The following is a 25915-nucleotide window of genomic DNA, read 5'->3' as shown; positions in this document are numbered from 1 at the left end:
TATCACTTTTTCTCTCACTGAATTCTTCCTGTGATGAGACATAAAGAACCTGATCTTCATTAAGTCCTGAGACCAGGTGTGTGATTTCAATTAAAAGACAGTGGGTTCAAGTCCGAATCTGGGTTTTGGCTGGGTTCGAGTCCCATCCCATGGGTTCAAGTCCCAATCTGAGTTGTGTGGTTTCACCTGGATGACATTGTCCTCTGTTCTTACACTATTTGTGCTCTTTTGCTCATGATTTGGGTCTTTTCTGAGTTAGAAACCCAGGTGTTCATAGCAGTTTCTTGCCCCAGAGTCCTGGACTGCAAGTCTATGAATCTGAACCTAGCTTGAAAGAAAATCCTTTTGACTCAGCATTCAGCTCACAGCAGCCTGGCTCTTATCCAACACTGGAAGCTGTATTACTTTATTTTTCTGTGAATCAAATTAATTCCAACTCTTGGCCAATATTCTACCGTACTGGTGGGAAACTCACTTTTAGGTTTTTATTGGAGGCAGTTCCTTCCCCCACTCAGGATTACACAAGAATTCAGGAAGCTTATGTGCTGCTGAGAAAGTAAATACTTCTAGGCTTCAGTTTATCTTTGTAGTCACTGATAGGCTTATTGCTTAAAGCTGTATTGTCCCTGGAAAGATCCTGCTCTGCGCTAGTGATCAGAGTCTAGCCTTCCTAAGGGCACCATAAATCCACTCTTCTCAAAATACTTCCAGGGAATGGGGCATAAGCTCTTCTAAAAGAAACCATGTCCTTTTCCATTCAGCTACCATCCACAGTCCCCACCATACCCAGCTCCTGAACACTCACCATAGTCTCTTCAATCAGCTTAGGCTTTAGGCTTTTGGGGAAAAAATAAAATAAAAAAGGCCAGGACAGGTTGTTCTGAAGTTACTTCTTTATCCCCTGAGGCAAGAGAACTCAAAGGCAGACACAATCAGAAAAAAAAAAAATCTCAATGGCCCATATTCTTTCCAATTTCTGTAAAGTAGCAAAAATAAGACACAAATTATATTCTGCAAAAAAAAAAAAAATTGTCTTCCTACAACTCAATACAATACGAATTAGCTGGGCCCATTGAAGGGGACTCTGTCTTAGGGGCTGTCCAGTGCCTCAAGAGTCTGTTATCTGGTAGTAGAACAAACACAAACAAATTCCTATAACCTAGAGCAGAATGTGGTAAATGCTATGTCGAAGAAAAACTAATCAGTTGATCTAAGGAAGAAATGGAAAATTTTATTTGAGCCAAATATGAGGATTATAACCTGGAAACAGCATCTCAGAAAGCTCAGAGAACTGTTCCACCCTTTAGAAGTGAAGGCACAGGGACTTCCCTGGTGGCACAGTGGTTAAGAATCCGCCTGCCAATGCAGTGGACACGGGTTCGAGCCCTGGTCCGGGAAGATCCCACATGCCACGGAGCAACTAAGCCCGTGAGCCACAACCACTGAGCCCGCATGCCACACCTACTGAAGCCCACGCACTCTGGGGCCTGTGCTTCGCAACAAAAGAAGCCACCGCAATGAGAAGCACGCGCACGGCAACGAAGAGTAGCCCCTGCTCACCACTAGAGAAAGCCCATATGCAGCAACAAAGACCCAACACAACCAAAAGTAAATAAATAAAAGAAATAAATTTATTTTTTAAAAAAAGTGAAGGCACAGTTAGATAAGTTTTTTGAGACAGAGGGCTGTACTTTAAATGTTGTATTATCGCGTTTACACAATCCAGATCTAAGCCTCATCATGGCCTCTTACAAGATCAAGAAGAAATGTTATCTTTTCAGTTGTCTTGTTGATGTTAGGAGAATGTTGCTCTTTATAGTTGAGCAGGCATTTCTGCCGATGGGGAGGTTTGGCTGATGCATGATGCAGATACACAATGCACAGTAGCGGGGAGAGAGGAGGCCAAAGGGCACAGAAAATTTTTTCTGTTAAAATTTTTCTTGTCTTGCCATAGAATGTGAATTTTATTTCACAGCTACAGAAAATGAAATTCTATGGAAGCCCAAAGATGGAGAGATTCCCTCTCCCTGGGGTACTTCTGAAGGAATTGGTATTTGAGCTGGGCCTGAGAGAAGGAAGAGTTGCTGTTACCCTCAGAAGGGAGGGTACTGGGACAGACCTCATTTTAGGCAGGAGACAGGAAAACAAAGTCAGTGAGGTAGGAAAGTGTTATTTGGCCAGAGCGCAGGGAAGCCTAAGATCTGAATGGAAAATCTGGCTCAGCTGGGGAGGAGAAGGGGGCCGTTAGAGTAGGAGACGGGCAGAAGATACATGAGGTGTGGTCCCAGCAGGAGCTGGAATGCAGTTCTAACAGACTTACGCAGTCATATAGATCTAGGAATGAACATTAAGAGAAGGATTTGAGTAACTCACAACGGCAATGCCAAGACCCGAGCTCCTCAGTCTGATTTTATACAGGCCGGGTAGGAGTGAAGGGGTAGTGCTGCTGCTGGGAGAGCATGGTCTACCAACTCCTAATAAGCCCTGAAGAGAAATGCCTGATCCTACCTCTTAGTGACTTTTCTGGTCACTTTAGAATATGACAGTTTTGACACCTTTTGTTTTCAACTTTAGGATTTAGCTAGAGTCTGGGACAATGAAAGAAGCCCACTTGCCTCCTATAACATAAAGCTGTACTTCTGGTGGAAAAATGTTATTAATGGGTTAGAACTGATGAAGGATATTTCCTTATTGGAGGTTTCCTTGGAGAACACTCATAAGTCTATCTGTAAATTCCTGTCGTTGGAGTGATGGGGTATGTTACAAGTTTCATTAGTAAGTGAAAGAAAAATAGCTAGCGTTGAATTGTTTAAATTAGTGTTATCAGGGGTAAAAAGGTGATGGTAATGTAGTTGCTATGATCTTTCATTCATTCCTTCATTCATTAACTCAACAACTATCTGTTGACCTCCCAAGTAGTAAACACCTGTTGCTTTTATCTGCCTAGCCTCTAGTCTCCCCTTTCCCCTTTCTTCTCATAACGGAATTCTGATTTCCCTTGGTGACCTTGCCCCACACACTAATCCATTTCATTTGGTGGAACCGGTTCCATCCCTGACTCCAGAGACAAACAGATGACTCAGGCCAGGGCCGAGCTCATATCCTGCCGTCCATAGTGACACGGTCAGGGATGGGCATATGAGGCAAATCAGAGCCCACATAGCTAAATCCATAAACTTCTATGGAAAGATTGTAGAGAAATAACCCCTTATTCTGCCAAAATTGAAATGGACATTGTAAGCCTGGAGATACTGGGAATCATCTTACACCACAAGGGTAGACTTCAGAGTCAGGAGATGCAGAGAGCAAGGTAAGAGTCCTGAAAAGCTGTTTGACGCTTTTGACCCACCCTTGCCTGAGGACTCCCTGGACTTGACAGTTACATGAGCTCATTTTGTTCAAGTCAGTTGGGTCACATGTTGTCACTTGCAATTGAGTGAGTCCTAATCAAAACAACCTCGAATACTGGTCTGGTGCCATGGGGTATAACTATGAACATAGTCCCAAAGATTATAACCTGTGCTCTGTCAAATAAGTAGGAATAAAGCACAGCTCGCTCCCAACCTTTGTTGACAGAATAATTAATTGGATCCACTGGGGAAAAGACAACTCTTTGCTGTCCCGTTCAGCCTGAGTACCTCCTGAGTATTTATTTATTTATTTTTTAACTATGAAGTCAGGAACCAGTTGACAGATTTCATACAGGAAAGCCACAGAATCACCATTGTGTTGTTAACTTTCTGTCCCTGCTTAATTGTTTTTCTCTTCTGCCAAAGGTTCAACGTGTCCCGGGCAGAACCAACATCTATTTTGGTTTTCCCGTTGCCTAGCAGTGTGTCCTTGGGTAAACTATTTTATCTACATCTGCCTACATGTCCCCACCTCTGAAATGGGGAGGGGAGAAATAATATCCCTGTCTCACTTTAAAGGATTTCTCTGAAGTGACAATAACATTTTTCTATATATGCAAAAGTCCAATAACAGTGAAAGGATAAAAATGTATATTTAAACAATCCATGCAAATCTTGTCTTTATTTTGAATTGGCTGAATAGCCTTAGATATAGTGGTATATGCTGTCAAATATTTAACAGGCTCTCTTGAGGTAGAGAATTACATACTTTGATTTGTAGTATTGACAGATTGCCACAATGTAAATATTCCCATTATGGCCAATTTTAATCTACCACTCAGCTTGTGAAATTCCTCAATATCAGCTCCCACAGGGCTGTGTAAACCTGGCCCGGCACAATGCTGCTCTGGGACAGCGGTTAACCCTAACCTCACCTGCCTCATTTTCCTCACGTATCAAAAGATTTGTTTGACAATATGCTCACTCAAGTACATTTCATCTTCGTGATTCCATGCTAGCATTATGTTTATCAGTTAGATGAATCCTGCATAAACTCATTATAATCATACTTTCATTCACTGAAAGGTGCATCATAGTGATCTATTGCTGTAATGACACTTTTTTCTTATGACATGTCCAGGAGGGCTCTTGGCATGGAAGGCTAATCAATGTTCAATTGCATTAGATTACTTTCTAGTTATATATTTCTCCCCTTCATGTGCAAGGAATTTTTCTGGTTGCACTTTTAGGTAAATATACATCCCACTGCAGCATATGATATACAGATTTAAATATGTCAGGCAGATGACCATCTCCTTGAGCTTGTATAAGGATATCCCTCAGACTACTGATTTAGGCTTAAGTCAGTGCTCAAAACCACATTCAGTAGATCTCAGTCTCTGAGATTCTTTACATCTCTTTGTGAATTACTTAAGAAATAAACAAAATACCCCTCATTAAGCAACCTGAGGCATGTTTTCAAATAGCACATAAAGCCATCACATCTTCAATCATTCAAAAAGGTCAGTGACAAAAGCAAACAAAAACCAAATATCAGGAACGCATCAGCTTTCCTATCAGCATGGGCAGAATCCTAAATTGATCATTAGTTTTCTCACGAACACAGGGCTTTCCTGTTTGTGATAAGTAATCTCTGTGTCAAGCTTCTGACAGTTGGAGGCTTCAAGAGCACACACCTGACCAATGAATAGGTGGAAGTGGCTGAATTGAAGTGATGACATCAGGTGACAGCTTTTGCACTCAAGTGGTCCTCTCCAGCCAGGGCAGCTTGCCATGACCTTCCACTATTACCTCATTTTTGGGGGCTGAGTTATCTTGGTTGTTTTGTAATAAAGACATGTCAACTGATATTTGTGAAATGACGTCACATACATGGTTATTCATTGCAGAATTGTTTGTAACTGTTAAAGGTTGGAAATCACGTCAAAGTCCATCAATAGAGGACTGGTGGACTAAACTATGATACATTCATACAGTGTAATACCATGCAGCCAGCCATCAGTACAAAAGAATGAGGAACTGTTTGTATTCGGATATGGAAAGATCTTCTTATAAGTGCACCATATGGACTTCAGAATGCTACCCTGTATAAACAATGGGGAAAAGTAAATGAGGAAACACAAGAGAGTGGTAATATAGGTTAGGTTACATGGAGAGAGGAAAACTGAGAGCCTGGGGATGGGATGAAAAAGATACTTTTCACCACAATGCCTTTCATATCGTTTGTATTCTCTATGATTGGAAGTCTTACCTATTCCAACACACACACACACACACACACACACTTTTCTCCCACATACACTTTCTTTAAAGAAATAACTTATTGTGGGAAAATACACGTTTACTATTTTAATTATTCATAAATGCCCAATTCAGTCATATCAGATACATTCACGATGCTGTGTACCCACCATCACTATCTATACCCAAATCATTTTCATCAACCCCAACAGAAACTCTGGACCTGTTAAACCGTAACTCCCATTTCCCCCTACCCCTTAGCCTCTAGTAACCTCTAGGCTACCTTTTTTTCTCTATGAATTGGCCTTTTCTAGGTGTCTTGTATAAGTGGAATCATATATTATTTGTCCTTCTGTGTCTGGCTTATTCCAGTATCCCACATACACTTTTCAAAAAAACATCTATCAACTAGATAAAGTTTTGAAAGTCTGCAATGTCTTTAGAAAGAGAGAACTGACCTTGTGAAATGTGTGGATATGTCTCAGACAAGGTTGCACCAGCCTCTGGTGATTCCTAGAAACCTCACTGTAACTTTTAAAAGGTTAGCTAGTAGCCCAGCTTGCTAATGCCTTCCTCGCTCAGAAAATGAAGTGAAATAGCCACCATTTGCCACGAGCCTTGGGAAAGCCTCACACATGGCAGAGCTCTTTAACTGGGGCCTAAAGGCCTTCACAGGGTCCAGGAATCTTTTCTGAAATTGTATGCAAATTTGTTGTGTGTGGGCCTTTCTGGAGAGTTCTTTAGCATTTGAGATTTCAAAGTGGTTGCAGTCAGAAAAAAAAAAAGACTAAGCACCATTACTAAATGTAATGCTGTCCCTTCCCATGAAACACAGGTAAGAGGCCTTCATTCATCAGCCAGTTTGTCCAGGTATATGGTTAATGAACCCACACCAAAAGATAAGCCTCTGACATGGGCCTTGCACATGGCGCCATGAAGCTTCTGACTTCTGACCAACAGAGCTGTAGGAAAATAAGTTTGTGGTAGTGTTACAGCAGCAGTAGAAAACCAATACAGTACCTAATTCACATGGAAGTTTTCTGGAATTCAGTTTGTTAGTACATCTAAACAACTTATAACAATGCCTAGTATGTTGTAAGTACTCAGTAAATGTTCATATCCTTCTCAAAGGTGAGAGGAAGCACGGGTATAAAGATGTAAATAATTCTATGATGTGGTATAAACACCACAATCAATGGCCTAACCAGAACCATCTTCAAAGGACTCTACTTTCTAATTAAGTTCCCAGAGATAATAAATTCCAAGATTACGACAGATATTCCTAAGAAAATTGCCTAAAGTGGGGGCAGCAAACTCAAATGCCCGTGTGGGCTTTGTAGGTAACATGAAGAAGGGAAACAGGCAAGCTGGGAATTGCCGCAGACTGGGGAGGCAGCCCCATCCAAGGGGCAGATCCCAGCCCAGTTAACGGATAGCAATGAAAATGCAATGCAGGTTCAGTCTTGCCAGATACTTCAAAGTCCATTCCTTCTTCTGTGAAATCTCTGGTTTTTAACTGTTGAAATCCAATTCATATCTAAAAACATACAGACCCCACACACAATTTTCAGGCTAAACTGATTGTCTATGAGCTGCCCTAGGGCCAGAGACCCTCGGGTTGGTATCTCTGGCCAGTTGGTGAACAAGCCCCAAAAGGTAAGCTCCTTTTGAATGCAGTTTTTGGCCTTCTTATATTCTTACATCATAAAAGCATCTTTTGCAGTGCTTTTGGTAGTCTGCATAAACCTAAGAAGCCGTGAATTATATGAAATTCTTATCACGTTAAAGAGAAAGACAACTTCAAATTATGTTCAAATCCACTTTTATTAAAATTATTTGGCAATTCTGGCAGCAGTACAAAGTCTTTGACCACTGGACACATTAGACATGAGTTTATAATTTTGGTTTGTTGTGGGTTTGGGTACCTGTATTTTTCTAAATCTTCTGCCCTTCATTTCATTACCAAATGGCAAAGCGCCTTAAGTTTCTCTATCTACAATACCTTATTATTTATAGAACAGGAATTTGTAAAATAAGATTGAAAAAATAAAATGCACAGATTCAAAAAATTCTCTTCAAATATTAAGAACATACAAAGTATATTGAAGACATCTACATTTAGTCCTCCAAGTAACAAGGTGGGTGGTTTGATGTCTTGTTTTTATTTATTGCTAATTATAGTTCAGAGACCAGTGTTTCCAAAAACTATAAAAACCTTCATTGACATTCCCAGTATAGTTCCAATGGGTTTAGAGGGTAAAATGAGTGGAGCACTTGATTTGGCCTTTAAAATCACAAGCCTTTTTATCTTTAGTGGGATTTTTTTCTTCTACAGTAGCTCAGGGCACTACTTGCTTACTTAATGCCTTATAATTAGCATCTGCCTTATAGTAGATCTAAGTATTGGCCTTGTAAAGTATATTACTGGACAGCAAATGGAAGGAGGCCTTCCTGTCCAAGGCAAAACTTCCACCGGACCTTAAAGTAAAACCTCAGAGGGTCTGGTGCTCCTTAGTTGTTCTCCAGGGATCCTGAAGTTGTCTGTAAGAAAGAAAACAAGAAAGCTGTGTAAGAATCTTTACATGAGACATTTCTGCTTGTTCTAAGTAGTCCTGCTTTTCTGGCAGTATATGAAAATCCACTGCATGGCAATGGAGCCCTGTTGTTTCGTTCCTGTGATAAGAGTATCTCTTGGGGCTTGGAATGCAGGAAATAAACAGAGCAATCACTTGAGAAAATTCTGCCCTAGCTTCTTTCAAAGGCTGTACTTTCATAAGACTGATAAGGATGTTCAGTCTTTGTTTTCATGCATTGTGTATTTCTGGGCATTCCCATGACTAACTAAAGACCATTCCCATTCCCCAAATGGCCAATTTATTTCAGTGATAGAAGATTGCCACACCATATTATTGTTGGTTGCCATCACTACTCAAAGACAAAGCAACTCGGCAATCAAAACAGGCAAGTTTCTTTATTTATTTTTATCAGAATAGGGTCTCAACTTTGCAAAGGTTAACTATGTAAGTTATTTGTGTTATCTCAGCAAACTGGACCTATGAACATTAAGTCACAGTAGTAGCAGTTTTATCAATATAGTTCTCACTCTTATTTCCCTAATAAATGAAGAGAAAATATTTTCTTTAGGAATAAGCATACAGTTTGAAATTTTGAATAAGCAATTCTTTGCATCTAATTTAAGTATTATTTTATAAGTTGAAAATACAGTCTCCAAAGTTAAAGAAAATAATAGAATATAATGGGCCTTTTCTCCAAGTTAAGGCTTATCTCAAGAATACTTAAAAATACTTAAAACTTAAGATATTTAAATAATATCTAGAACAAAAAAGCAATGCATCAGTGTAATGTTGCCAACCCACAAAGCATTTAAACACAGGAGAGAGAAATTATACTTACAAATGGAGTCCTGATTCCAAATTTGCTATGGAATGTCATGGTGACTTTGTTTTTATGTCCTGTTCTTTGATCAAAGGCATGGCACGTATCAAAAGGCGGACTGTACAAGTGAAGGCTCACAGCAGGTTCTGTATGGCTAATATTCTCTACTCGATGTAAGCCAATGGAATCTAAACAATATTGAAGAGGGATGGGTAGATGAAGGAGCTTAGATGCTAGCTGTAGGTAAAAATCTGGTCAATTGACCAAGATCCTAAATCAACTGATACATATGAATTATTAAAGATTAGTTAGAACTGAACTTCCAGTTAAAAATAGTAAATGACACGCATTCTGCTTTTTCCTAAAAACTTCCCTACAACTGCAGTAAAATAAAAAAGGCATCAACATACAAAGATAAAGGGAAAAGAAAAAACCTTTTTATTAAAGTTTTAAAAAAAAATCTTCAAAAATTTGAAAGCTTAGAAGTAGATGGATGGCTTTGCAGAGGAGAGAAAGCTAAATCCTCAGCTACTCTTGGAGATGGCCAAGAAATAACCTGATTTATATCCTGAAGCTAACAAACAGCTCAAGAACTGGCAGCACATGTACTTCCTGAAATGAAGGCGAACATGGGCTATAAATACAAGGACTGGTTGAAGCCTATTTAAGTTTTGTCACAAAGCTTTTTCACCACCTTACCTTCCCTCCATCCCTGGTAGAAGTTGAAGATCTAGTCTCTAGAAAGAGTACAACAGATAAACTCAGGACTGGTGGATACCTGGTGAAAAACAGGTGACTTAAGTGAAAATTTACACATTGAGTGGTAAGATCTCCACTTTCTTCATCACATGGCTGTCAGAATGCTGCCAGACAGGAATTTCTTCTCCAGGCAGGAGATGGGAAGCAGCTTCTCTGAGAATCTGATCAGCTCAAGAAAAAAGTCCTGAGGATATCACCATTGATTGTTCCTCAAGGAAAAGATTTACCAGATGATCCTAGAGTAAAGTCCAGTTGACAAACACCATCCATGTTTGAAAGCTACCAATTAACTTTTTTGTCTCTGGTTTTTAAATATTAGCACATAGTCAAGGCCATCACACATGTGAGCAGAGCCTCTAGTATAAAAGAGGCCAGAGCAACCTGAAAAAAGGCAACATGAAACAGACACTACTCAAAAGAAGGCTTAAAAAAACAAAACCAAAAACTTATCATTAATATCTTCACAGAGCTAAGAGGAAGGGAATTCCCTAGCGGGCCAGTGGTTAGGATTTGGTGCTTTCACTGCTATGGCATGGGTTCAATCCCTGGTCAGGGAACTAAGATCCCTGCAAGCCACATGGCGTGGCCAAAAAAAAAAAAAAAAAGAGATGAGGAAAATACTATATAAAAAGGACTAGAGAATAAAAAGAGCTTTTAGAAATATAAAGATGATAGCAGAAATAAAAATCTGAATAGAAGGGTTGGAAGAAAAAGCTGACAAAGACTCAAAGAGCAAAGGACCAAAGACAGAACATAGGAAAGATTAAAAAAAACCCAAAAAAACCCAAAAAACTAGAGGACTAGTTCAGGAGGTTTAATATCTGACCAACAGTAGTTTCAGAAACAGAACAACAACAACAAAATCAAAGAAACAACTTGAGAATATTTTCCTGACTTGAATGACATGAATTTCTAGATTGTAAGAACCTACTGAGCTCCCACCACAATGAGTGTCATGAAACAAACTGCATCACTGTGACACTGGGGACAGAGAAAAGACACCCAAAGAGAAGTCCCCAAAAGTTTCTAGAAAGAAAAAATAGGATTTATACATAGTAAGATTCAAAAATCAGAATGGTACCAGGCTTTGAACAAGAAGAATGGAAACTAGAAGACAAAAGATTACCTTTATAGTTCTGAGAGAAAATGACTGCCAGGTCATGATTTCATATCCAGATAAATTACCTATCAAGTTGCAAGGGTTGTATATGGAGATTTTTAGATATAAGAGGTTTCAGAAATTTACTTTCCATGAACCCTTTCTCATAGGGTCGTTGGAGGATATGTTCCACCAAAACAAGGCCAAGAACCCAAGACAAAGCAGACATGAGACCAGGAAACAAGGGGATAAGCACCAGGAGAGAGTAAAGGGAAAGCCTGGATGATGTGAGGGGACCACAGGATGAGCCCTGGCCAACCAATCCACACTGAAGGAAGTCAAAAGGCCTGGGGGAGATGTCTTCAAGAAGATTAAAATAAACAAAATACTTGATTTTTATAACTATGTTGATAAGAAACTTATATAGTAAGGAGAGAGTTGGAAGATTAATCAAGGAAGGAATTCAGTGTATTAGTGTAGTTAATATAGGCACCTAATTTGGCCTTATGCTTTACAATCTAGCTCCATGAGCTTGCATGACAAAGAAGAGCAAAGCCCAGAAGCAGACGACTTTGGTTCTACTCCCAGCTAGACTGACTACCTTTGAACAACTCAGAACTTCTAGGATCTTCTGTCTTCCTCATTTAAAAAAAATGGGGCCTAATTCTCAGATCTGCAAACTCTTTGATTCTATAGCCTACTGCTTTTATAATACACTGGCTTGCTTTTGAACAAAAGTTAAACATTCTGAAGAACTGACTGCCCTTTATACAAATAACTTTTTTTCCTCCAGTTGCACCTCCAATAGACCACCCAATGCAAGCAAAGATCCCACAAAAACAAGTCACCCATCCTTTAGAAGTCCCCAAAACTCATGTCTGACCCCTAATGTTAGTAATCCCAGCATTATTATTATTATTATGTCTTTGTCTCCTTTTCCTTTATGCCAATGATGTACTCTCTGTCACAGTAATATCGGACCTTTCTTGGTGATACTTAGGGATGCCAGCTTGGTTGAAGCAATGTTCACCTTCTGCCTGTTACAATAGGTAACTTGATCTCCTTGCCCCACTCTCCCTTTCTTCCACCCTATGACGCATATTGCTACTGGATTAATCAAGATATTCCCGAACAAAATTCTGCTGACCAAAGAAAGTTTTTACTTTAAACTAGTCTTGGAGGCTAAGGCCCTGATCTTACTTTACTCTCCTACTACTCCTATCCAAGCCCATTCATCTTCCCCCCCGGATAGACCATTCCTGCATAGTCTTCATTCTTTGCAACGTTTGAATGAACAACGTTCTTTGAACATGGGTTGTGCCTTCACCCATGTTCTTTCTTGTACTTGAAACATCTTTCCCCCCTAATCACTATCCATATCTAGCCCTCCTCCTGCATCTGTAAAAAATCAAAGGTTAAAAGTTGGTGGCTTTTGAGTAAATGCATCTACAGAAATATTTAGCTTGCCCTATCCAGTATTTTACTGATTGGCAAAATTTCCCGTAACGATCAGAATTTCCCATCTCTATGGAAAAAGAAGTCAGGATGATCTCACTGGAGCTGGGTGACCACGTTGTCCCTTTAGACAGGGCAGCTTGCACACCAGTTCCCACAGCCTAGTTCCGGCCTGCATCACTCACTCACTTTACCTGCTTGGCTCCTATAGACTTTTGCATTGAAGACCCTTGAAAAAAAATCTTAGGTGTTCTCCAAGATCTAATGTAGCTTTATAATGACTCTATGACTCTAGCTGAAAGTAATTATTCTGAAAGGCTTTTGGCTTTATTGTGAGCAATACCAGTAATCTTGTTTAGAAATCTGGTGTGCCTGCTATATACAGCAACCCTCAAATAAGAGTTTCCAACCACCTGAGAAACTAACCCCTTTGTGCTATGTGAATGGGGGAAAAACTTCCTATACAATCTGACTTGCATTCTTAAACTAACTGAACAATTTAGGCCAAGTATCAAGGCCAATACTGAACGTTAAGATCTAAGAAGAAAGAACCTGCTTTGCCAGAAAAACCTCTGTAATATTTTATTTTATATAAGTGGGAGAGCATCCCAACTAAGACTATGGGCTTTGGCATCAAATTCTTTGGGTTCAAATCCTGAGTGACCTTGGACAGGTTATTTAATCTTCCTATGTGTTGGCAATTTCATCTGTAAATGGGAATAATACAAAAAGTTATCTCAGGACTTCCCTGGTGGTACAGTGGTTAAGAATCCGCCTGACAATGCAGGGGACACGGATTTGATCTCTGGTCCAGGAAGATCCCACATGCCACAGAGCAACTAAGCCCGTGAGCCACAACTACTGAGCCCACGTGCCTAGAGCCTGTGCTCCGCAACAAGAGAAGCCACCACAATAAGAAGCCCACTCACTGCTACTAGAGAAAGCTCGCGCATAGCAACGAAGACCCAACGCAGCCAAAAATAAATAAATTCATTATAAAAAAAAGTTATCTCATGGAAGCTTTAAGGAGCTTTTTGGAAAGTTACTAAGTCCTTTAGGAACACAGATGTTAATCACTGCCTCTACTGAAGAGCATTTGGCTCTCCCATATCACGTGTAGAAGAAAGAATGAATTCTTTGTAAGAGATCTAGAAATCATTGCTAAATAATGTGCTTCAAAAAGTTTCTCTTGAGAATACTCTTTTTTTTTTTTTTTTTTTTTTTTTAATAGTATAGTTTTGTTTAATTATAAATCCTAGCCTATAAATATAAATTTCTACAGAATAAGTGGTTTCAAATCATCTTGGTTTAGTACAGTTATAACCCATCAGCCATGCCCTTCTTTAACACATTTATCAGGAACATTAATTATACCTGGGACATACGGTTCCATCAATTGCCATTCTTATTAAACTTACATTTCATTTCCTGGAACAGTATTAAACTACAAGGGGAAAAATTTAATAGTAAACAGTATATAGCCAACACTGGGTTTAGTGATTAGCCCAAAAGAAGACACATGATTTTCAACATGGGACCTTCTTTTTAAAGTAAGCCGTATGCACTTTAGTAAAACAGGGACTAGTTAGCATTCTTAATCACTTCCGGAACATTTCTTTACATTTTCTAATCAAAGACTAACACTTCCAAGTCAGCCTCACGCCTTTATTAAAAGACTCTACTTATGTAAATTCACGTTCGATTCTAACTGTCCTAAGACTTGGTAGGTAAATGACTCTTCAGTGGATACTAACCTGCATGCATATGTTTTTAATAAGTGATTCCAATCCACACGCAAAGCTTTAAAAAGACAAAACCCACTGCTTTTAGATCACTTCCTAAGCAGATGAAATCATGACTCCATGATCCAAGTTCTACTGCACACATGTAAGCAAGCAATATTTCAAGTGGGAGTTCAAGGTTTTTCCCACTTGTTAGAAAAATTGGATGTTACCGTTGATGTAGGCACACTGGTTTTCCCTCAAGATTCTTTCAGACTTCTTGATCATCTCATTGGATTTTTTGTCAGGCCAGGCAAATAACGTCTCCTTTAGATTTCCCTGCAGCATCTTCAGAAAGCAGTGGGAGTCAGTGTGATCGTGGATACTGCTATATATACACAAAATGACAACTAAACTCAGTAGATGGTCCAGAACCCACACTTGTAACAAATCTGTCCAGAGCTTACAGCTGCAACTGTCAATAGGACATCTCCCAGGCCAATATCCATTTCAGCTGGAGTTTTAAATGTCATCAATTTATAATTCAACATTGTTCAGGGCAAAGTAATAAAACACTATGTCTTCCATATCAATGCATATAAGGGGTACAAGTTTTGATCCATACCCCTACTGAAGAACAATTCATCTTTTTAAACCTTGTTGTAATACTACTTTGATAACAGAAACACAAAACCAGTAACCATTTATCTTCTCCAAAATATAGCTTTTAATAACTCAATTAAGCTGGGCTAGAAATTGACTTAAAAACTACATTAGAGAAATTTTAGAGCGGATAAAGATCCTTTATCTGTAACTGCATCCCATTGAGAAGGTCACATAACAGTGTTTTTTCCCCAGGCTTTTTCTTTTTTCTCCTTCCTCTGGGGGACAAAAGATATGCACATGTGTGTTACCAGCTGAAAATTATACTATAAAGCATATGAAATGTTAATATTTTATACATTTAGAGTATCCTATCTGTGATTACCTCCCAATATTGATGGGAGAAAAAAAGCAAATTGGATCTGGGGAAAGAGTTTATTCCTATAATCTTAAATAGTATTTAAGTTTATTAAGTAGTATTAGCTATAGGGTTGATTAAAAAATATGAACCTGTATACGCTATAGCATGTATTTCATATGTTGAATTCTGTTACCCCATATATGTACCATGAGAACTTGTTTCATAATTCACAGAGCCTCGTTCTATTCCTGACATATAATCTGCTTTCAAAAAATGTTGACAGAATGAAAACAACTTCATTCTATATGAGTAAATAAATGCACTCTATAGACCTAACTTTCCAAAATCTTGTAAATTCATGTTTCCTTTTTCCCACCAAAAATGGGTCTGGATTATTGTTTTTTGTTTTTTTTTATTACCATTCTCAAGAGACTGAGAAGGATCTGCTTAAAGAGGTAACAATACTTGACTGGTGGTAAGACTTGCAAATATATAAACTAAGGAAAAATTAAGGGACCAAGTTTCAAGAATTGGTATTAGTCTAAGTTGTCTTATCTTCCGTATACAGAAAATAAACAATTAGCTTGAAGTAGAAAGAAATTTTCTGAATTTGTGAATTGCTTTTCTAGCTCCAAATCTGGATGCTTTGGTCTTTGGTCCGACAACTGTTTACACACTTCAAAGCACCACAAAGGTCAAGTTTTAGCACAACTTCATAGAAAGTTTAACTCCACAGAACACAGAGAGATTAAATTAAGCTGGTTACTTACCTCCACCTCCTTTGATTTACTACTTATTTTGGGGGAAGGTCTCTCATAATACATGGTGTATGCTAAACCCCTCACGCTAATTCCCATGAGAATTTTTGCTGGGATTAGGGGACATTGCGAACAAATAATTACAACATGCGATCTGTTAGTGCTCACAAGGCATGTGGCCAGCCTGGCACTGTACTTTTCATATGCTGGAATAAATACTGAATAAATATCTGAATGAATAGTTGTATTACCTGCCATGTCCTTCACCCCAACATAGAATCATGAGATTAAATTTTCCATTTCCTTGATCCACAAGATTTCGGGTATATCTAAAAAGAACATTTTCAGAAGTTTGAATTTGGTCGATGAGACAAACACAGGGAAAAATAAGTGTGTCATATAGTATCATTCATTTACAAATGCTAACATTTTTACCTCGAAGCAACTTTAAATGTGGTTGTCTAATTAGAAATCGAGCACAAATGAAAGCAAATATTTTTTCACAGTTCATTTAGACATTTTTGTATTTTGAATCACTGTGTTTATAGCTGCTCAGTTCTAATTAATGGCAAGAAAAAGGTAAGAGAAAAAAATTAAATTCCTTGAGTCTCCATGTGACAGCCTCAAACTAATAAAAAGAATAAAAATTTCTCACAGAAAGCATTTTGCACTACTTGCACTACTGCTCTAGGCAAGAATGTTGCTATTGTCTTTTTTTCCCCCTCCCTGTAGCTAAACCAGAGTTTGAGAAACAAGGTTTCATTAAAAAGCTGTTCTAGAATTCTCCTTAGTTTTACTAGAGTCCAGACACAAGCGACATCCACATTCAAAAGCATCATGCTGAAAAGTCTCCACAAATAAAGTGGGCGTTGACCTAAGTACCAGGACAAAAGCGACTACACTTGGGAAGTAAAATAACACTCTAAACCTTTTACAATGAGGAGAAATTAGTAATTAGCCCCCAGAAATTCCAAACCAAAACAACCACATCCACACCATCCCCCCACCTCCTCCAAAAAATCAACTTTAAATTAGTTTCTATTGGTCCCACAGGTACTCTTGACACCATCTAATTAACAAGGTTCGATAATTATGACATTCATTTAGACTAATTTTAAACTTTTTATTGGAGCATAGTTGCTTTACAATGCTGTGTTAGTTTCTACTGTACAGCAAAGTGGATCAGCTATACGTATACATATATCCCCTCTTTTTGGATTTCCTTCCCATTTAGGTCACCACAGAGCATTGAGTAGAGTTCCCTGTGCTATACAGTAGGTTCTCATTAGTTATCTATTTTATACATAGTTTCAATAGTGTATATATGTCAATCCCAATCTCCCAGTTCATCCCCCCCGCCCCCCGGCCCTTTCCCCCTTGGTATCCAGACGTTTGTTCTCTATGATAGACTCATTTTTAAGGAAAGGAATCTTAATCCCTTTTGTTTGTTCACATGGTCATCTGTTCACTTATGTCCCACATGCCCCTTCCTCCCCTAGGCTGGAGGCCAGGTGCTGGCAGAGTAGGATCACTGAGAGAGTTGATTAGTAAGTGGTTTTTAGATATCAGTCATCCTTACTTTGGAGCCCTTTTAATGACCTAGCAGGCAGCTGTGCACACAGCCTTTAATTCACAGTAAATGGTTCCTGTACCAGGGATCCTACTTTTCCCTCCTCCAACCCTAGGATCTTGCTTCTCTGGGACTTCTTCCAGACAATTTACTGCTTGGCCCCCAGTGGAAAATATTTTGTCTTGATTATTCTGCACTGGCCTTCCCAAGGTCAGAGATCAGATTCCTTCACAGTACTAGGACACTTATTACATGCGCAAAATACTACCGCATTGATTTCTGCTCTCCCATCTCCCTCCCTCCCTACTCCAAATGCCTATCTAGGAGTGCACCCATTATTTTACTGAGCTGTGCTTCAGAAACCTGTGGAATAGGTCAATCCAAAGTTTTCAAGTGGTTTAGAGCTTGTCAGTTAAGATAAATTCAAGGCCCCTGGAAATGCCCTTGTTCTATAGATTAAAAGCCCATACAGCGTACCTTGGTTAATTAATTTCACTTGGTCAGTAATAAATCTAGGCAGAAGAAAACTATTATGGCACCTTGTGTCTACAGGAAGTTTAGCAGTGGCTTACAGTGTGGGCTCTAGAACAATAATGCTAATTTGAATCCTGGAGCCACTAAGGGACATTAGTATGACCTTGTGCAGGTAATCCAACCTTTTCATTGCCTACTATTCCTCACCTGTAAAACAGGGATAAGAATGGTACCTATCTCAGAGAGCTGTTGTGAGGTAATCAGTTAATACATGTGTCAAGTGATTGGAAGAGTACTAGAGCCCATAACAAGCCTTCAATTACTTGGAGCTAATGGCAAAATTACTCTGGTAGCTTTATTGGCAGCCACAGAAGGATAGGAACCAAAGGAATGTCCTAGAACCACTTGCAAGTGGAAAACAGGATCCTAAGTAGACTTCACTTTTCTATTTCAGTTCCTAAAGTACAACTGAAACAGCCCTTGGCGACAAAACTTTACCAAACACACTGTCTATGCTGACGTAAAGTGACTAACTGAAACGGCTTCAAAGGAAAGCTTCTTTTCTTATTCTTCTCTTTCAACTATGCTCCTTTCCCTGACCTCATCACAACCAACCATTAAGACTGAAGCGCTGGTTACCCTTCGGAAAAGAAACCCTCACTTTTCAGGGTGATTAAATTTTACTTCTCTCCCCAGAGGATTGGTAGGCTGTTGCATTTTTTACTTAATCTCCAAGCCAAGGCTGCAAGAAACAGCCTCCCAGGGCATCTCACTCAAGCACCTCTGAGGAACAGGGGTCTTCAATTTACATTCCAGACCCTCAGATCTAAGGATAAGAAAAAGCATATTGCTTGGGGGCTGAAAGAGAAGCACTCGTTTATTTCGAGAACCTGACAGTGGGTTTAAATAAACCCGCAGCCCGGGGAGTCCAACTGGTTTGGGAGAGGGGGCAGCATAAACTGAAAAATAGCAGCTGACAACCCCAAGCCGTTATTTTGTATTAACAAAAATGCTTGTTTGCAGACGCCTGCTTGCAAGCGACCGAGGGAGAAGTGATGGAGAATTGGTGTCGTTTAACTGCGTCCTCCACCGTCACCCTTTTCTCCGGACCGCTGTTGGAGTTCTTTCCTGGGAACACCCCGGTTAGTCCAGACAGCCAGAGTCTGAGGGCGTCCAGCCGCCGGGGTCTCCCCGCATCTCCTCCGTGTCCTAGGCTAGCGACGGCTCCGGGGGGTTGGGGGTGGGGGTGGCAGAAGGAGTGGCCGTTCGGAAGCCGAGGGGTTGATCAACGAGAAAAGAACAGAAAACTTGCACCGCTCGGTGGCCTCCCCTCTGGGAGCCTGCCGCAGTCTCCTGCCAGTGGGACACGCCTTCGGCCCAAAGCGCCGAACGCCCGCCCCCGGGTTCGCGGGCGAGGAGGCGCGGCGCCGGGGTGCGGGAAACGGCCGGGAGCACTGGGAGGGTGGGCGCTGCGGGCGCCGGGCGGCCCGCGCTCTCCGGGAGTCAAGACCCGCTCCCCACGCGCCCGCGCCCGCTCGGCCTCAAGAGTCGGCTCCGGAGAGTCTCTGCGCTCAGGGCGAAAGCACGCTCACCTGTACTGGTCGAACTTGGCGTACACTGCCCACTCGGCGGGGCTGCTCTCGTAGGCTTCCAAGACGGCCTGCACCTCCTCCACATTGACCTCCTCGCCGGCGAAGAGCTGGTGCAGGATGCGGATCAGATCGGCCAGGGTGCGTGGCTTTAGCACCTCGGTCCGCTCCATCCCTTGCGGACTGGCGGCGCGCGTCTCGCTGCTGGGCTGCGATGGAGGAGCTGAGCGAGCCGAGGAGCCGGGGGCGAGTTCCTAGCTGCTAGCCAGACAGTTACACACAGACACGAAGCCCCCAAATGCACAAGTGCCACAGCGTAAAGCAACCCCCGCCAAGATACCCACCGTGGCAGATCAGAGTACGGGCCGCGCACACAAATCTGGACCAAACCTGCTAGGTTCGGCCTCCCCGGGCCCTTTTTAAGCTCTCGGAGTCACCGGGAATGTACCAACGTCCCTCGGAGGGTGGGGAGAAGCGGGGAGCGACCTGAGAAGGGCGGCGGAGGCGGCGAGGGCGTGCGGACAAGGCCCCCGCACACGGCCCCGGCTCTCTCGGCACCCCGGCCCTACCGGAACCCTTCTCTCCCGGGTCCCGGCGCTCGCGGTGGGCTTCGCGCAATCTCTCCCCCACCGTAGCAGGCCGTCTTTCGGCCGCCCATCCCAACCCCTCTTCCCCCCTCCCCCGCTCCCTGAGGCTCCTCTGTGCTGCCTTGGTTTGCGACGCTAGGACGTCGACAGAAGGGGTCTGGAGAAGGGGCGCAGGACGCTGAGGAAGGACAGGGACGCTTCCTTCCAAATGGAGCCGAGGGGTTGATTTTGAACAATTTACAAAGGTTGAGGATGGAGTCCACTCCCAAGGTGGAGAGCTTCTGTTCTGTCGATTGAAACCATCGATAATATGCTCCAAGGCTAGGTGAAAATAACTCAAAGTCTTCTTTTAACAAAATTTAAATGTGCTGTGCTTAAATTACAGTTTGACAAGGGAGGCTGGGGTCTAGAGCAACACTGGCGAAACAATAGAAGGCCGGGTATCCCTCTTTGATTTTTAAAATCAAACATTTCCTTTAAAATATTGATAATATATCCAGGGCAAAGACCTGATGTTTCAAGTAATGGGTCAAAGAAATGCTGATTTTTTTTTATTCCTAATACAGTAATTTAAAGGGTTCTAATCAAATTATTTAAATCTTTCAATTCTAGGCTTGTGCTTGAAGTAGCCTACCGGTAATACACACAAGGAAATGCATTTCTATGTTGTGCATAGCACATAGCATCTTTGAGATTAACACAAATTAAGTATGAATGAAAATAAGGAAAAAGTGAAGGACAGAAGAAATGCCAGTAGAGATTCCTTTCTCACTATAGATGGATTCAGGGTTATTAAAGGTCTAGACTTCTGGAAGACTGGTCTGTTTCTCCCAGACTTTGCTCCAAGGTATTTTTATGTATATACATATGTACGTATATGTGTATATACTGTATATATTTAAGTTTACTAGTGCCACCTGCAGTCTTAAACATCCCTGATTAAACTGATTACACTATAAGTATTTTAACAATGTTGTTAGGAAGTAAACATAACACCTCAATCATCATTGTTCCAAAAGGGCTACAGGTAGAAAGCACTCCAGAGGCCTACCTTTTGTGATGTAGAGGTGGTTAATTAAAGAATTATGGGACAGAGTAACTCAGACCCTTTTCATCATTTACTCATAATTTCTTTATTCTCGTCAGTGTTTTCTATTGAGTTCTTAATTACTTCATTTCAGCTATTTTAATCCACAAATATTGGGAATGAACAACAAAAATGGAACACAAGCTTAACTTTTCTGCATTTCATAGTGGATTACACTTCTCTAAATTTTTCAGACCGTTCTTTTTCTACTTTCTCTGGCTCCTCCTGACATTCAGAGACCTCAAGGATCTTTCCTAACATAGCCATATTCACACATTCATATTCATTGCCTCTCTAGCCCCCCCAACACAATTTCATTGATCCCTTCCATGTGGATGTCTCCCACATCTCCCTAATCTCACATGCTGAGAATAATCTCTAATACCTTTTAGCACCTCAAATGAAATATACCATACGTAAAACTCCTTTCAAACATGCTTTTCATTTCCTGGAGGTTCTATTTCCACAATGAGGCTACCCGAGCTCCAGAACCTCATTCACCACTGCCTACTCTTTCCCGCTTCATTCTCAAGCTCTTTCAACCAAGAGCTAACTTTTTAAAACCTCCAGAATATCTTTTATGTTTTTCCACCTTTCTATTCTTATTGCTACTCCACTCAAGCCTCTATTCTAATTTTGGGTGGATTACTATGCTGGCCCTTCCCAGTACAGATCCTTTATTCACACCCACTAATTATACTTAAGCTCAGACTGGTTATGTTTCCTGGTCAGAAACTTTCAATAACTCTTATTTCCTACATACTAGGTTTGTCAACCTGGCATTTAAAATTCTCCATGTTTTGGTTCTACATTTCCTTTTTCATCTTTTACCTCTACTTTTCTTCTTTACCAAATGTCTTCCAGCCAGATTATATTAGTCACTATTTCTTGTGGTTACCAAATCCATTCTTCTGCTTTAAGCTTTTCCTTCTGCCTAGACACTAGAAAGACATTTCAATATGTCCAGATCCTACCTTTAGGTCTTAGCTCAAATGCTTTCCTCTCAAATAAGTCATATCTCCTCTTGAACAACTAAGCCAATAATCAGTATCTTTCTTATGGCACTTACCACTTTGCAGCAGGTATTGTAGTTACTTATGTGGATTATCTTGACAGTGAGACATTTGGGACAGGCTCCTTTTACATTTTATTTTTGTATTCCTTCCTCTACGCCTAGCACACAGTGCCTTGTGTATGCATGAATGGTGACTTCAGTAAAAACATACTGGTAACTGGCTAGAGTAATTCAACTGCTAGTTTTAAGGCTCCTTGGTGCTGTGCGTTCAAATCCAGCAGACTAGACTTGTTTCTCTCAAGGTTTTTTTTTTCTTTCTGGTTTCTCTGTAAAGAAAACCCATATTCTTCCCCACAGAACTGCACATTGTAACTTAACTACTGTCCCTCCCCCCTCCCCCCAAAGGGACTGACATTACAGGCTCTATTGACATAAGTAGAATACCTAGATTCAGAGGTGGTAGTTCTACCGCAGTCTGCATTGCCCAGGTCAATGATCATCACATTTTAAGACAGACGTTGACATGTGATAGATATCCAGAGAAAGGAGTTAGAATTATTAGAGGTTCAGTAATATTGGTCTATCCATCCATCTGACACATTTTCACAAGCATGTACTATATGCCTGGCACTGCTTACAGAACTTAAGTCTCTGCCCTCAGAGGGCATATGTTCTAATGGGGCTGGGGGGGGGGTAGCTACCCCAACAAATACAGTATATATGGAGAAATGGACACATAGTACTGTATACAATACACGATGGAGAAAAATAAAGCAGGAGAAAGAAGGGAGAAGGTGGTGAGGAGGTGTCATGTGATAGTTGAACAGGGACTGAAGGATGTTAGTGAGAAATGTAATTGTCTGGGGGGAAGTTTCCAGGTGGAGGAAATGGTAAGCACAAAAGCCCTGGGATGGGAGCAAGTCTAGTGTTTGAATAATAACACAGATGAACACGGAGGTGGGTGGTAAGCTGTAGAAATGGGGACTGCAGATCACATAGGACAATGAAAGTCTTCAACTTTTACTCTGATATGGGAAACCACTTGGGGATTCTGGCCAGAGAGCAGATAAAGGGAAGCCAATTAGCTGGCTATTACAGTTCGAGTGAAAGATAATGGTGGCTTGGCTAGAGTGGGAGAATAGATGAAAAATGGTTGGATTCTGAACATGTTTTGGTAAAGATGTCAGGATTTGCTGACAGACTGGAAGTGGGTTAGAGAGGGATTAATAATTAGTTGAGCAATTGGAAGGAATGGATTTGCCATGATTAAGACAGTAGAAGACTTGGGAGAACTGAGGTGGGAAAGGGGGAAAAGATATGCCTCATAGATCTAGATATGTAATAGAACTGGGAAGAAATAGTTTTAGGAGGCAGGGAGGAAGGCAGAGGGAAGAGAGTTCTATAAAGAATAAATCCACCTCAAAATGTATAGGGCTTTCCTTGTGGCTATCACTAAGTAACCAGTAAGTTTCAGGAATATCTGCTTCATATGAGAACATAGAAGGAACTATATGACTTATAAGGATTCCTCTAACTCAAGATTCTAATCACACTCATATACATACATGTTTTATCTTTCCTTCATCCATATAAGAAAATACAGGGAATTCCCTGGCGGTTCAGTGGCTAGGACACTGCGCTCTCACTGCCGAGAGCCTGGGTTCAATCACTGGTCAGGCAACTAAGATCCCACAAGCCGCGCAGCGTGGCCAAAAAAAAAAAAAAGAGACAGGTAAATCTAATATTTGGTATCAAATTTTATCTTTTTACTTTCTATTATTTCAAAAAATCAAAGTTTCAAGAATTATTTTAATTCGTACCTGACAAGCTACCTTCCAATTAGAATGAAAGTTCCAGGAGAACAGGAATCTTATGTCTTATTCCAATGCTGAGGACATAGTAGGCACTCTATGTAAATAAACAAATGGAAATTTATAGTTTCAAGGCTTTTGACAGACATTGCCAAAATGTCCCCTAAAATTGTAGTACCAATTCACATTCCATTCACCAAGAATAGGACAGGACTTATTTCCCCACAATGTTGCCAATACTGATAACTGTTGTAACTATTGATACTATGCGAGGTGATAATCAGCATTTCGTACCTTTCACCTGTACTTTTTATAACTAATGATGTTCAGCACTTTTCATGCTTTATTAGCCATCTATATTTTTATTTTTTGGAATTACATTTTAATGTATTGAGCTTATTTTTCAGACGGTCTTTTTTCTTATCAACTGAAATGAGCTCTTCAATTATTGGACACCAAAACCCTGTCATATGTTGCAAACATTTTCATCTTCTGCTATACAAAAATTAAAAACATGCAAATTTCCTTTATTGCTGCTTTAAATCATTGTGCAAACCACATCATAAACTCAATATATAATGCATTACTGATTATATGTGCATAAGGAAATGTACTAAGTATTATGTGTGTGGGTACCAAATAAAAATCCCCCAAACATCCTACTTTCAGGGATATTACAATGATGAAAGGGTGTTGGACATGCTTCTAAGGGATTAAGCGCAGTAACTGCTGTAACAGTGGTAGTTTGCTGTGTTCTTATGAGGGAGAGAGTATCTCCTCCTTGAGAGATTCAGATAAGCTTTAAGGAAGTTAAAAAATGAATTAGGCAGAGAGGTAGGATTTGAAGGGGTGGAGGTGTAGGAAACAGAAAAACAAACAAACAAACAATGCACGTTCAGGAAATAGCAAATAATCCAGTGTGGGTTGGACAGTTTTGAAGGAAAATAGTATTTGTAAAAGTAAACCTGCTGAACTGTTTTCTGAATACTTTCCTTCCATTATGTGGTCTGTAGCTGAATTCCCTTAGTGCCAGAAGCTTACTAAGTATATTACAATCCTTGGAAAATGAAGCAGAAGCTGCACAAAGGTGATTTTCATTATCATACCTCTGAACACTGCACTTTCCCGCTTTGGGTTACACACAACTGAACTGGTTGACTAATGCTATATAATTTAAAGCATGGTCTGCACTTCTCTTTGAGTTTTCTAATATCAGAGTAGATGATATTAAAGGTCCCTTCAGGGTTAAAACTTCTACAGAAATCATAGATTCCAGGAAGTATTCAATCTTATTTTGATTCCAGATAAACATTCTTAGATTACCTTACACCCTAAAAATGGGGAACTCACTGTGAAGGCCTCGGCATAGGCAGCTTCAAAGATGCAAAGCACACTATTCTAACATTATATACACTGTATGTGAAATGGGTCATCTTTGCACAGTAAGATAAAGCGTGGCATTACTGATGTTGATTTTCTCATTCATAAATATGGAAAACAAAATATAACCTGAGGGTTTAGTTCCCCACCCCCCCAAGCTCATTTAAACCAGACATCTGCAAAAATATTTTGTGAACTGCGTTCTAGGTTCTAATAACCAAATAACTTATGGGATCCAGGCTTATGAGTAAATGTTGTAAAGTCAGCACAGAATAATGTAAATACAGTTTTAAAAAGTGTAAAGCCCTACATATTCTTAAAGGTTGTGGGTGAAAAAAACAAAGTATACATATTTAGCTAACCTCAGATTTAATAAGTTAATAAATTATTTAGATCAAAAAAGAATAATTAAGCTGATGACACAAATTCAAACTCAAGTAGTTTTGACTGTTAAGGTAAGTAAATAGTCTATCATTTGAAACCTTAGCAGTAAACATAAGATACACATAGATTAAACACATTTTTGCTATCTGTTAAATATATATGCATATAAATATATTCATATCCTTCAGTAAACTGTAAGAGCACAAAACTAGAGAACAGAGCCTTCCCATATTCAACTTATTTGACCTGAAAAT

The 25915-nt window shown here is 40.2% G+C and overlaps 1 protein-coding gene across 1 annotated transcript; it reads right to left on the bottom strand.

The window, feature by feature from the left end:
• Nucleotides 1-7417: 7417 nt before the first annotated feature.
• CDO1 (cysteine dioxygenase type 1) lies at nt 7418-19784 on the bottom strand. The gene is made up of 5 exons (XM_082455825.1): nt 19401-19784; nt 16016-16093; nt 14276-14430; nt 9027-9196; nt 7418-8153 (listed from the first exon to the last, which is right to left on the bottom strand). The coding sequence occupies exons 1-5, from the start codon at nt 19568-19570 to the stop codon at nt 8124-8126; spliced, it is 603 nt and encodes a 200-aa protein (XP_082311951.1). The 5' UTR covers nt 19571-19784; the 3' UTR covers nt 7418-8123.
• Nucleotides 19785-25915: the final 6131 nt, after the last annotated feature.

The sequence above is a fragment of the Balaenoptera physalus genome (assembly GCF_965194825.1).
Source record: "Balaenoptera physalus genome assembly, chromosome: 3".
In the NCBI taxonomy this organism is placed as follows: Eukaryota; Metazoa; Chordata; class Mammalia; order Artiodactyla; family Balaenopteridae; genus Balaenoptera; species Balaenoptera physalus.
The sequence above is the reverse complement of the archived record's forward strand: the minus strand, read 5'-3'. Positions and strand labels throughout refer to the sequence as shown.